Below are 13,806 nucleotides of genomic sequence, written 5' to 3'. Positions count from 1 at the left end.
GGAGGAGGAGGAGGAGGAGGAAGAGGAGGAGAAAAATAAGGCTAAAATAGAATAGAATAGAATGTATTTGTGTATCAGTAAAAGTTTTAGAAAAGAAGACGAAGAAGAAGAAGAAAAGAAGTAGAAAAAGAAGAGGAAAAGAAAATGAAGAAGAAAGCGAAAAAGGAAAAAAATAAAAAAAATAAAAATAAGAGGGAAAACGAAGAAGAAAGAGAAGAAGAAGGAGGAAATAAAGATAATGGAATCTACTTATGTATCAGTAAAAAAGATGAAGAGTGAGAGAAAAAGAAGAAAGAGGAGAATAAAAGACTTAGAGCTAAGATAAGATGACTTGAGTTTCTTTAGGAGTATAATTAGATGAGTCTAGAGATTAGGAGGGCGAAAGAGGAAGCAGAGAAAAGGTAAAAACGAGGAAGAGAAAATAAAGATAAGAACTAGAATAATGATGACAATAGTGATAAAAATGATAATGATGAAAATAAAAACTAGAAATATAATGATGATGATGATGATGACGAAAGAATCAGAAGCGTTATTTATGAAGATTAAGAGAGTGGAAGAAGAAGAAAATGTACTAGAATATAATGAAAATGGAGATAAATAACACTGTAATAAAATATGAAGAGATGAAATAATATTAGAAGGAGAGACAAAAAATAAATAAATAAAATTAATCGGAAAACAAACGAAAATATAAAATGCAAACAAAATACAAAAAAAATAGGTAGAAGAAACGAAAAACAAAATTGAAATATATAATGAGATAAAGAAAACAAAATTTAATACAGGAAAAATGAAATAGATAAAATATATTAGAAAAAAATGAAAATAGAAAATGTAAAAAAATAAAGAAAAGGAAGAAATGCGAAAATGAAAAAAAGCAGACAAAAAAATAACAAAAAATAAACGAAAATGGAAAAACACACAAAAAAAAACGAATGGTAAAAAAAACGAAAAACGAAAAACGAAATTAGAGAAAACGATATAAACGAAACCGAAAATAAAATAAAAAAAACGAAAATAGAGAAAACGATATAAACGAAACCGAAAATAAAATAAAAAAACGAAAATAGAGAAAACGATATAAACGAAACCGAAAATAAAATAGAAAAACGAAAATAGAGAAAACAATATAAACGAAACCGAAAATAAAATAAAAAAACGAAAATAGAGAAAACGATATAAACGAAACCGAAAATAAAATAGAAAAACGAAAATAGAGAAAACAATATAAACGAAACCGAAAATAAAATAAAAAAAACGAAAATAGAGAAAACGATATAAACGAAACCGAAAATAAAATAGAAAAACGAAAATAGAGAAAACGATATAAACGAAACCGAAAATAAAATAAAAAAACGAAAATAGAGAAAACGATATAAACGAAACCGAAAATAAAATAAAAAAAACGAAAATAGAGAAAACGATATAAACGAAACCGAAAATAAAATAAAAAAACGAAAATAGAGAAAACGATATAAACGAAACCGAAAATAAAATAAAAAAACGAAAATAGAGAAAACGATATAAACGAAACCGAAAATAAAATAAAAAAACGAAAATAGAGAAAACGATATAAACGAAACCGAAAATAAAATAAAAAAACGAAAATAGAGAAAACGATATAAACGAAACCGAAAATAAAATAGAAAAACGAAAATAGAGGAAAACAAAACTAAAGTAACGGAAAATGAGATAGAAAAGAAAACGGAAACGAAAGCAAATATAAAAAGTAAAGAGGAATAGAAGAAACGAATCATGGTATTATAAAAAAAAAAAGTAGAAATAGAACCAGAAAAAAAATGTTCAAGCGTAATTAAGCTGATGGATAAGTACGTAGACAAATAGGTAAAAAAGAAAGTAGTGTAGAAAAAGAAAATAGAAAGCAGAAATAAAGTAAATAACAAATAAATAAACTACTGAAAAGAAGAAAAAAAAGTAAATTAAAAGTGAACAAAAAATAAACGAAACAAATAAACTAATAAAAGCAAATTCAAAAATAAACGAAAGAGTAAATAAAATAAACACTTGCATATCAGGAGGAGATGAAGCGTGGTGAAGAATTTTGTGATAACCTTAAAAACAAACGGAAACTGAAGAGAAAGGGAAATCAAGGAGAGAGAAAAAACGCACCTCAGAACTGTTCAACCTTTCCTCCTCCTCCTCCTCCTCCTCCTCCTTCGCCTCCTCCTCTTTCATCTTCACTCGTTTTTCTTATTTCTCCTCTCCAAGAAAACCTCACTCACACTCTTTGTTTTGTCCTATTTTTTTGTCTCTTTCTGCTGTTGTCGTATTGCATCATCATATATTCTTTTATTTCTCTCTCTCTCTCTCTCTCTCTCTCTCTCTCTCTCTCTCTCTCTCTCTCTCTCTCTCTCTCTCTCTCTCTCTCTCTCTCTCTCTCTCTCTCTCTCTCTCTCTCTCTCTCTCCAAACATTAGTATTCAGTGGACATCCAATCGAAGTTTCCCTTAAAAATTATGTGGTAATAACAATTAAGCCCTACAACCCGTTTTCTTTGCATCTTAACACGGCGCCTGCATGTCTTTGTTTCTGCTTGCATTATGTTGTTGTTGTTGTTGTTGTTGTATTTCTTATTTCTTCTTTTTTTCGTTTCTTCTTTTTCTTATTATTATTGTGTTTTTTTATATATTTTATTTTCATTTCTGTTCTTTATGCATTTTTTCTTCATATTCCTTTTCTTTCATAATCTTTTTTTTTTTAGTCTTCTTTTCCTTTTCTCGTCCTCCTCCTCCTCCTCCTTTCTACTTTTTCTTTTTCTCTTTTTCTTCTCCTTTTTCTCCTTCGTTTTTCTTCTTATTTTTTTTTCATCATTATTGTTTTTGTTGTTGTTGTTGTTGTTCTACTTCTTCTTCTTAGTCTTCTTCAGATTCCTCGCTTCTCCTCCTCCTCCTCCTCCTCCGCCTGAACGCAGGCAGCCTAGTAATGAGCCAACAGGCTTTCTGCTGCCTGCTAGTCCATGTTTCCATGTTTCCTCCTCCTCCATCTTCGTCCGTTTTTCTTATGCCTTTTCTCCAAACAAAATTCACACAGGTTTTATTTCATCTCACGTTTGTCACATTTATCTTTTTAATTTAATCATCTCTTGTATCATTCTCTCTCTCTCTCTCTCTCTCTCTCTCTCTCTCTCTCTCTCTCTCTCTCTCTCTCTCTCTCTCTCTCTCTCTCTCTCTCTCTCTCTCTCTCTCTCTCTCTCTCTCTCTCTCTCTCTCTCGTTAACAAGGGCGCCCACCAACTAAGGTCTTATGGTCAGTAAAATAGTTTGATCCGCACTCTCCTTCCCTCCCTCCCCTCCTTTCCCTCCTCCCTTACCCTCTCCTTTGCCCTCTTTTCACTTCCTCCCCTCCTTCACCTCCTTACCTGCCCTTCCATCACCTTCCCCTTCTCTTCTCCTTCCTTCTCATTCTCTCTCTTACTTCACCCTTTCTTTTCTTCTTTGTTTTCGTTTTCTCTCCTCTCCTTCCCTCTCCCTCACTCTCCCTTTCTCCTTCTCTCTAATAGCTTTCTTTTACTTATTTCTCTCTTTATTATCTTCCTTCTATCTTATCTTCCTCCTCCTTCTCCCTTTATCTCCTCTTCCCTCTCATTCTCCTTTCTCTCCTCTCCCTCCCATTTCCTTTTCTCTCCTCTCCCTCCCATTCCCCTTTCTCGCTTCTCCTCTCCCTCCCATTCCCCTTTTTCGCCTTTCCCTCCAATTCCCCTTTCTCTCCTCTCCTCTCTATTTTTCGTTCTTCTTCCTTCAACTTCATCTTCTTTTTCCTCCTCCTCCTTCTCCTCCCTTCTGAGTGACCTCCCTTCCCTCCTCCCCTTCATCTTCGCTCCACTTCCATTTCCTCCCTTCTGAACGACCTCCCTTCCCTCCTCCCCTTCCTCTTCCCTCCACGCCTCACTGGCTACACCCTGACCTCATCTTCTTCCTCCTCCTCCTCCTCCTCCTTGTTCTCTTCCTCTGCGTCACATAAAAAGAAACTATATCAGATACGCGTAGAATAGGGTGCATTAGGGCAAGAAGAAGAAGAAGAAGAAGAAGAAGAAGAAGAAGAAGAAGAAGAAGAAGAAGAAGAAGAAGAAGAAGAAGAAGAAGAAGAAGAGGAAGAAGAAGAATGACAGCTTTTAATGGCGTCTAATTTATATGGAGTCATTTTTTATATGGATGAATAGATGAGTCTGGATGCGCTTGGATGACTCTGGAGGGCTGGTAAAAGGTGTTAAGACGTGTGTGTGTGTGTGTGTGTGTGTGTGTGTGGATGATCGTGGGTGTTTGTGAAAGGGTGTTAAATGTTTTCAAGTGTATTTGTGTGTGTGGGTGTGTGGGTGTGGGTGTGGGTGTGGGTGGGTGTGCGTGGATGAGGCAGCCAGGTGACCCCAAACCAAGGTGTCAGCGCACATCTACCAGGCGGTCGAGCGTAGCAGCGGGCACCCACAGATGACGAGTAAGCTGCATTCCAGGCGGGTAAGGTGCGTGAGGAAGACGAGGTGCGGGGCGTGGAACTCTGCTCTCTTGGGGACGAGTGAGAGTGAGTGTGTGTGTGTGTGTGTGTGTGTGTGTGTGTGTGTTAGTATGAGAGAGAGAGAGAGAGAGAGAGAGAGAGAGAGAGAGAGAGAGCAGCTCCAGGCACCACTGAACCACCTCACTGGTGAATTGACCATTGCTTTTGACAAGTGACAGACTGCCACGCCCTCTTTGCCCTGAAGATCTCCAGGAGTGTGTAAGACTGAGGGATTTGAAAGGTAAGGGGGGAGCGAGAAAAAAGGATGGATTGAGAAAATTGAAGGGATTTTGTGAAGGTGCTGGGGGAGAGAGAAAAAGTGGATTATGAAGGCTGTGTGTGTGTGTGTGTGTGTGTGTGTGTGTGTGTGTGTGTGTGTGTGTGTGTGTGTGTGTGTGTGAGAGAGAGAGAGAGAGAGAGAGAGAGAGAGAGAGAGATTTGCGACAGGGAACAGGAGAAAGACAAGAGTAGTACGGCAGAGTATTAAGACAGAGAAAGAGATAGATGTGCCCAGCAGGGCCTCCATGCAGGCGTTGTGGCACTGCGTCTCTGGGGAGGCGTGGCACTTCACCAACACCTGTAGTACACCAGAACGACGGACACGACGGCGGCACAGATCGCCGTGCCGTCAAGGAACACGTCAGTCCAGGTGTAAGGCGCGTCCTTGCACTGGGCGTGCCGTGTGGGCCTCTTGGCCGCCCTGCTGCGCCTTGTCCGCCGGCGGAGAGTCTTCTTAGTGGGTTCCTTGGCCGCCCTGCTGCGCCTTATCCGCCGGCGGAGAGTCTTCTTAGTGGGTTCCCTGGCCGCCTCGCTGGGTTCCGTCACAGCAAGTGCCTCATGGTTAGAGGCCGGGGTCATCACGCCATCGGCCTTATCACTTGGAGCAGGGGTGATGGCACTAGTACTACCTGTCTGGGTGGTGGAGGCAGGGGTCGGTGTGATGGAGACAGGGGCCGGGAGGTGGAGGCAGGAATCAGGGTGGTGGAGGCAGGGGTCGGCGTGGTGGAGGAAGGGATCGGGTGGTAGAGGCAGGAGTAGCGGTAGAGGACGCAGGAATTCGTGTGGTTGACACAGTGGTCGGTGTGGTGGAGACAGTGGTCGGGGTGGTGATGGCAGGAGTGGCGGTGGACGACGCAGGAATTCGTGTGGTTGACACAGTGGTCGGCGTGGTGGAGACAGTGGTCGGGGTAGTGATGGCAGGAGTGGCGGTGGAGGACGCAGGAATTGGTATGGTTGACACAGTGGTCGGTGTGGTGGAGACAGGGGTCGGGGTGGTGGAGGCAGTGGTCGGCGTGGTGGGGACAGGGGCCGGAGTGGTGGAGGCAGGGAGCACACTGCGGGACACGACGCCTCCCTGCAGCGGCGCACGTGGTACCGTACCCTGGTGTAGGCGCCCCCGGAGTCCCCGCCGTCGCAGTAGATAGAGAAACACAAGAAGTCCAGGTTGTCAATAAACATGCCCAGAGTCATGGTGCTCCTTTTTGTCTTCTTGTCGGAGGTCCAGTGCAGCAAGACGGTCCTGCTGCCGTCTTTCTTCTTGAGCGTGGCCAAGGGCACGCTAAGGCCGCCCTCGGCCTGGCAGACCTCTGCCCCCTCAGTGCAGTTCCATGCGGTGCGGGGGAAAGTAAAGGAGGCGATCTCTCGCCGCCTCCTGAGGCAGCCCCCGCCCCTGTAAGACACCTTCAGGGTGTCCAGCCTGCAGACGCCTTCCTGCAGGCTTACCACTACGTTCGCTTTCTCGTGCGATACTTTGTTTCCCATTGTTACTTTCTTTGTGAATTTAAAATTATCATGGCAGAAAGGGGGAAGGTGAGAAAAGGGAAAACAGAGATGAGAAAAGGGTACGGTGTATAAATGGGAGGGTTGAGGAAAGGGGAGTAGACCGCGGGGGGAAGAGGGGAGGGGAGCAGGGATGAGAGTGCACTGTACATAACTTATAACAATAACTTATAGGAGAGAAGGAGGGAAGGAGAGACAAGAAGGAGGAAGAATGGCTTTTGCTGTGTGAGTTTCTTGACTGCATGAGGAGAATGTAGATTGGAGGGAGGGAAGGAGGGAGAGAGATGCTGGGGAGACAGAGAGAAGGAAGGAAAGAAAAGAAGAAAAGGAGGAAGGAAGAAATGCTAGGGAGAACACGAGAGAGAGAGAGAGAGAGAGAGAGAGAGAGAGAGAGAGAGAGAGAGAGAGAGAGAGAGAGAGAGAGAGAGAGAGAGAGCAGTGACTTCGATGTTGCACCACTGCCGATTAATAAGAACCTAGGCGTCTGCGATTGTAAAAACTACCGCCATTCTACCAGTACCCACACTCGTATAAATCAAATCTCTATCGAATGGGAGAAGGTAACGTAAATGCCACCTGACGTGCTATTGATATTTCTAAGACACCAGTATATCTTTGCCTACCAGATGAGAGGATGTAACAGGTGCCAGGTTGGACAGGTAATTGCTGGGGCTGCTTCATATATATACTGTCCTTTCTAAATTTAACGAGGTGAGAAAATGTAACAGGTGCCAGGTTGAACAGGTAATTGCTGGGGCTGCTTCATATATATACTGTCCTTTCTAAATTTAACGAGGTGAGAAAATGTAACAGGTGCCAGGTTGAACAGGTAATTGATGGGGCCGCTTCCTATATATACTGTTCTTTCTAAATTTAACGAGATGAGAAAATGTAACAGGTGCCAGGTTGAACAGGTAATTGATGGGGCCGCTTCCTATATATACTGTTCTTTCTTAATTTAACGAGGTGAGAAAATGTAACAGGTGCCAGGTTGAACAGGTAATTGATGGGGCTGCTTCATATATATACTGTTCTTTCTAAATTTAACGAGGTGAGAAAATGTAACAGGTGCCAGGTTGAACAGGTAATTGATGGGGCTGCTTCATATATATACTGTCCTTTCTAAATTTAACGAGGTGAGAAAATGTAACAGGTGCCAGGTTGAACAGGTAATTGCTGGGGCCGCTTCCTATATATACTGTTCTTTCTTAATTTAACGAGGTGAGAAAATGTAACAGGTGCCAGGTTGAACAGGTAATTGATGGGGCTGCTTCATATATATACTGTCCTTTCTAAATTTAACGAGGTGAGAAAATGTAACAGGTGCCAGGTTGAACAGGTAATTGCTGGGGCCGCTTCCTATATATACTGTTCTTTCTTAATTTAATCTCCATACACTAGGAAAGGTATGATACAGCTTCCACGTTTAACTATTATCCTCGTTGAACTGTTCCCCACGTTCAATTATATTCCCCACGTTGAACTCTTCCCCCGCGTTGAACTCTTCCCCCGCGTTGAACTCTTCCCCCGCGTTGAACTCTTCCCCCGCGTTGAACTCTTCCCCCGCGTTGAACTCCTCTTATTTCTACGTCACACCTGTATGCATGAAGGTCTAGTTGGAGAATAAAATAAAAACTAATCACGTACGTTTTTTATTAGTTGTAAATGTCATTAAAATATTCGTTAAAACACTGACCAGAGACTCCTACTGTAGCAAAGATGGAAAAGCAACATTTAGGTTAGTGTTCCTTTCCTTCTTGTAGCACTCAGTCCACGTGCAAGGCAAAGCTTCAAAGATGTCCGGTTTTTTTTTTTTTTTCTTGTAATTCTTTAAAACACTGACTAGACTCGTGACTGCAGCAGCATACTCAAAACTTTCACTAAAATTTTACTTCACAGCATATAATTAACACACATTTAGGCAAGTTTTTTTTCTAGTCCTTTGAAACCAACTGACTAGACCGCAGTAGCATTCTTAAAACATTCACTAAAACAATGCAGCAAGGAATCAACACGCACGGCTATACTTAGGCTTCAAAGTGACAGTCTCTTGCTTATTAGGGTCGACGAAGCGGCTGAGAGGAGCACAAGCGAGATAAAAAGAGCGAGGCCTTACTTTCGGCGTCGAGTGACCTCAGTTAGGCTGGCCTGGATCCCCGCCGACACACACAGGGAGAGAAAGGGGAGTAACAAGAGGAGGAATTGGAGGAAAAGAAGAGGAGGGGAGAGGAAAGAGGGGAGAGAAAAAGGGGAGAGAAGAAAAATTAAAGGAAGAAAGGATTAACACACGCACACGCACACACACACACACACACACACACACACACACACTTGCACCTTCTCTTCACTAGTTTCGAACATCACCAAGCAAGCGCGTGTGTGTGGGTTTTACAACAACTTTCATTCTTCGTTCATGCAAGTTTATGTCTCACCAAACCTCAAATTCACTTTCTCCTCCACCCATTGTGTGTCACGGGGTGTCCTCTGGCTGTCAGAAGAGCCACACCTACGCCCACACCCACACCCATACCCACACGCCGTTTTCTTTGCTTTCAGGTCACATTTCCGGCGGCACGCACCTTTAGTTGAGTTCCCCCGATCACCAAGATGCCTGCAGCTACCGCGCGAAAGGTCAGCGAGGAGAGTGCGGTAAGATGAGCAACTTTTTATGGCTCTAGTGACACACACACACACACACACACACACACACACTGGAACCACTTGCATCGTCCTCATTTTAGCATCGGAACCTCGTGCTTAGTGTTCTTTATTTTAATGATCTAACGCTGCTGTTGTTTTAGAGTTTAATGTTAGGGGCCACTTTCTGCACTTTTAAAGACAAACTATTATATTACACACTTGCCAAAACCACTTGCATCACCTCATTTTATATGGATCCTCTTATCTCTTCTTTTTCGGTCCGTCCGTGTAGTTGCTGCCGTTGTTCTTGTCCCTTGAAACGCTATTCTAGGCGCAGTTTGAAACGCAAGGCTCGCCGGCTCACTTTTCGGTACGGTGACATACTACCACTCGCATCTTCCTTTTATCGTTGAACCTCTTGCTTGATGTGCTCACTCTTGATCAGTCCACGCGGCTGTCGTGTTTCGGAATTCCCTAGAGGCACTGTTTCGAACGCAGGACACGCCGGTTCACTTTTCGGTTGGCACAGTGGGTCAACCTCAATCAGCAGTGGCGTGTTCGTGTTTGGCGTCGCCGCTGTGCCCCGCCCCATGGCCAGGAAATCAATGCCATAGGGCGACAACACCACTCTTCCGTCGCCGTCAATTCGCGCTCTTGAATACGATGGCACAAATCTGGGCTGTCTTATGGCGCCTTCTTGTTGCTGCTCCTGGTTGGGCGCCATGCAGCAGGCGTCGATGGGGGATCTAAACCTGAGGGCAAAGGCTCATAAAAGCATAACATTTATATCCCCATTACTATAATTCTGGCTTGTTCACATGCGTGGGTGAACAGCGGTTGAAATGCAAGGCTGAATAGTGACAATGGACCGGCATTTGCAGCATGGACATAACTAACACCTCCCTCTCTCGTGTTAGATAAGCAGCTTTAGTTGAGTGATAAATAGCAGAGTGGATAGGGAGATTGGCAGACTGATGGGTGATTTGTGGAGTGGATAGGTAAATAAAGATAAACGCTAAAAGGATGGATATATTTTCGCCCTTTATCCCACAATTCCCCCGATCTTCACATCCTTCCGATCATTAGGAATGGAAACTGAAGAACTAGAATGAAATATTTCCTCCAAAGATGAATAGATGAAGTCACTTTAAAGTTAATCGACTGAAAAAATGTCCAGTCAGCCGATATACAGGTAGCTCTTGTTTTACGCGAAGTTTGGGTCCCTGAAGAAGCCGCGTATAATCAATTTTCGCGTAATTTAAGCCTTTAGACACAATATACAATTCAGGGGATCGGATTTGCGTGCTAAATATATTTGATTATTATTGTTATGAAGAAAACCTAAAACCTGATTCAGTTTCGAAGTCTGTGGGTATAGAGGGGGTGTACTTACCTGAGCTGCAGTCCGTCGCCACTTTTTGGAGTCTTGGAGAAGTTAATAGCCACGTTGCACTTGGCACCATCCTCGCCTTTCTTGTACTCCACGCTCAGCCCGGCCTGGTACCGGCTCCCAGTCAGCTCTGCGCATGGTGCCCCGAGCAGCGTGCGAGTCGTGCTGACCAGGGCATGGGAGACCATATTACTGAAGCCCCCGAGTTTGATGCCTGTCTTGGCGATCGCATATGCCTTCGCGGCCGCACTCAACCCTCGCCCGACGATCTTCTGCAGCCCGTGTGCCCGTGACGCGTGCCCTTTGCGTGTCTTGCTCTTCGTCACGGCAGCTCTGCGCCTACCGTTCAATAGTTCCGATGACTTGGTGCTCTCCTCTTTTAAGTTAACAGGTCCTTCCTTCTTACGCACTGAGGTTGGCGCCATGGTGACTATAGTATGGTGTCGTGGATGAACTGAAGGGACTGTGACGGAAACTGAGGGTGACGCAGAGCTCTGGTGACTGGCGGAGGCGCGAAGACGATGACGGTAACCCACACAAGCCTGAAGGGGATTTGAAGTGACGAGAAGGATATCTGGACTATGCACGGTTTTCTGACGATAACGTATGGCCCACACAAACCTGAATGTGGCAGGGGACGACGTAGAGAATTGGATGTGTCAGGGATGATGTTTGGTGACTTGAAGAAGGCCTGGGTGCGTCTGAGCCGAGGATGGAATCCGTGACCCCTACAACACCAGCTCGGGACTTCGAAGCACCTTTTCAACAAGTAACCAACCACCCGTAAGTTGGAGTTACTCGAGTCTTGCTCCGAGGACTCGATTGCTCGAGACTTGCGCCCGTATCTTGCTCTATCAGTCGAGATTGTCTTATGATTGACGAACTCACAGACTGGCTGAGTAGAGAACTTGACTGAGTGACTGACTCGCTGATTGATTGGTTGGTTGATGAACTGATTAATTGAGTAGCTGATTGGCTGACTAGCTGATTGGCTGACTGACTGAATGACTGACTGACAAGCTGATTGACTGATTGATTGACACTCTGACTGACTGACTAGCTGACTGACTGGCTGATTAACTTGACTGAGTGACGAACTGACCAACTTATTGACCTTGAACCGGAGGGGGGGTAAGGGGGGAATGAAATAAAAGAGAGGCGATTAAGGAAGTAGGATAAAAAAGGAAAAGGAAGAAATGAAAGGGAAAGGGAAAATAACGATAGGGGAGATGAGTAAACAACAAAAGCGAGTATTGGAAAGGAAGAGATAAGTAACAAAAAAAAGGTACAATCGAGAGCTGATTCTTGGGATAAAAAGGGAAAGTAGAAACGACAGGGAGAGTGAAACAACGATACGGGAGATAAATAAACAATAAAGCAAGTATTGGAAAGAAGGAGATAAGTGAAAAAAAAAAGATACAATTGAGACCTGATTGTTCGAGAGAAAATTCGAACCTCTAAAGAAGACGAGAGAGAGAGAGAGAGAGAGAGAGAGAGAGAGAGACCTCATTACGACAGGTTTTATCCAGGTAATGAGAACCGGCGTCACTTTATATATGCTACCCGTGTTGTTTTTGAATGCCTAACACGCCGAGGCAGCTTTTGATAAGAGAGAATTTATGCGGCAGCTTGAAAAAATAAATATCAGAGAGAGAGAGAGAGAGAGAGAGAGAGAGAGAGAGAGAGAGAGAGACACACACACACACACACACACACACACACACACACACAAGTATCGTACAATATTATGACTTTCCATCAAGGTTACGATGCTTCACAATCTCTTCAAATAATCTTGCATATGAGCCTTCACGCTAACCCCCCCCTCCCCCCTACCCAAGGATCTCTCTCAACCCCACTTAACTTAGCCCCCCCCTCCCCGTCACCCCTCAGTGCATCCACGGGGCGGGGCAGGGCGGGGCGGGGCAACAAGCGGGCAACCAGCAACCTGAACAAGCGGGGAGTCACTTCAAAGGGGCCGGAGCGAAGGTGTTCATTGACTTACAGAAAACGGAAGATGGGAAGGAGGGCAGACTAACGTTTTTGGGTTTGTTTGTTTGTTTGTTTGTTTGTGTGTGTGTGTGTGTGTGTGTGTGTGTGTGTGTGTGTGTGTGTGTGTGTGTGTGTGTGTGTGTGTGTGTGTGTGTGTGCTTTTTCTTTTCTTTTCATTATCACCTTTTCTTCTGTCTTTTTTCTTCTTTTTCTTCTTTCTTTTTTTTGTGTTCTTTTATTTCCTTTCTTTTTTCACCTTATTTTTTTATTTTCTTACCCGTCTTTTTTCTTCGGTTTTTTTTCTTTTCTTACTCATCTTTTTCTTCTTCTTCGTTTTTTCTTACTCATCGTGTTCTTTTTCTTCTTCTTTTTCTTTTTCTTCTTCTTCTCATTATTATTATTATTATTATTATTATTATTATTATTATTATTATTATTATTATTATTATCATTATTATTATTATTATTATTACTACTATTATTATTATTATTATTATCATTCTACGGTCCTTTACGATGGGCACCTGATTAGGCTCAGTATGTCCCCTTCTTCATGAGCCTTGCAATATTAGTAATAATACGATTGTTCTGTGGTTGTGTATGTGTGACACTTTGAAGTTTTGAACCGTGGCATCTTAGGTTTCAGAGCTTCATATAATAGAAGACGGCGTAAGACGCGGACGAACTCAGCTCTGGGCATGAGTTTTAACGCTTGCGAAAGGAGGATTAAATTGAAGAATGATTGACGTATAAAAAACGTCAGGAGAATGGATTAGTTTGGCTAGATACGAGTTATTAATGACGTGCATAAAAGCATATCGGTCGGTATTGTTAGACGCTTTCGGCTCTCACGTCAACTATCTCCAAGGGCCAAAAAGGAGATCAGTTGGGTTCTAATGGGTGTTTTTTTAGGTTCATAGTACAGAAGAAGGGTCAGACTACTAGAGGGTTAAAAAAAACTACCCCTGGAAAGGTCCAAAACTCCTACGAAAGCCTTGTCAAAATTGTGAACTTGGGCGCCGAAGTGTTAAGAATACGGACCAGTCATGTCTCCTAAATATCAAGTATATAGCAGCAAGCCTCGATCGTCTTTATAAATGTATTCTAATAACGTGAACTTTTTTTTAGACGAAGTATGGTTATAAACTACGGGGGCTAAAGATTTATGGTCACAACTCAGGGGCATTATATTGCATCCAGCCGCGATCGTAGGTAAAGCTTACGAAACGAAGACTGAGTAGAGTACATCGCCTTATGAAGCTCCAGGGAATGGTAGTCTCTTTGTTAGGCTCTTGGGGAGAAACACAACAGCATCCTCTACCTCGTAATGAGCCCCGTAAGTCATTTGGTAATGCGAAACGAAGATTGAAAGGAGTTTATCGCCTTCTGAAGAGCTCGGTTATGTTAATGTCTTGGTTAGGCTCGTCAGGAGAAACACACCAGTATCCCCTACATCATGTAAGCCTCATAAGTCATTTGGTAATGGGTAGCGAAG

At 43.2% G+C, this 13,806-nt stretch overlaps 1 protein-coding gene across 1 annotated transcript; it reads right to left on the bottom strand.

Moving 5' to 3' along the window:
- Positions 1–7,925: 7,925 nt before the first annotated feature.
- LOC127005164 (uncharacterized) lies at positions 7,926–11,059 on the bottom strand. Its single transcript, XM_050873806.1, has 3 exons — positions 10,941–11,059; positions 10,323–10,861; positions 7,926–9,681 (listed from the first exon to the last, which is right to left on the bottom strand). The coding sequence occupies exons 2-3, from the start codon at positions 10,742–10,744 to the stop codon at positions 9,333–9,335; spliced, it is 771 nt and encodes a 256-aa protein (XP_050729763.1). The 5' UTR covers positions 10,745–10,861; positions 10,941–11,059; the 3' UTR covers positions 7,926–9,332.
- Between the last annotated feature and the right edge of the window lie 2,747 nt (positions 11,060–13,806).

This window comes from Eriocheir sinensis, chromosome 29, assembly GCF_024679095.1.
Source record: "Eriocheir sinensis breed Jianghai 21 chromosome 29, ASM2467909v1, whole genome shotgun sequence".
Lineage (NCBI taxonomy): Eukaryota > Metazoa > Arthropoda > Malacostraca > Decapoda > Varunidae > Eriocheir > Eriocheir sinensis.
This window is presented reverse-complemented; position numbering and strand designations above follow the sequence as displayed.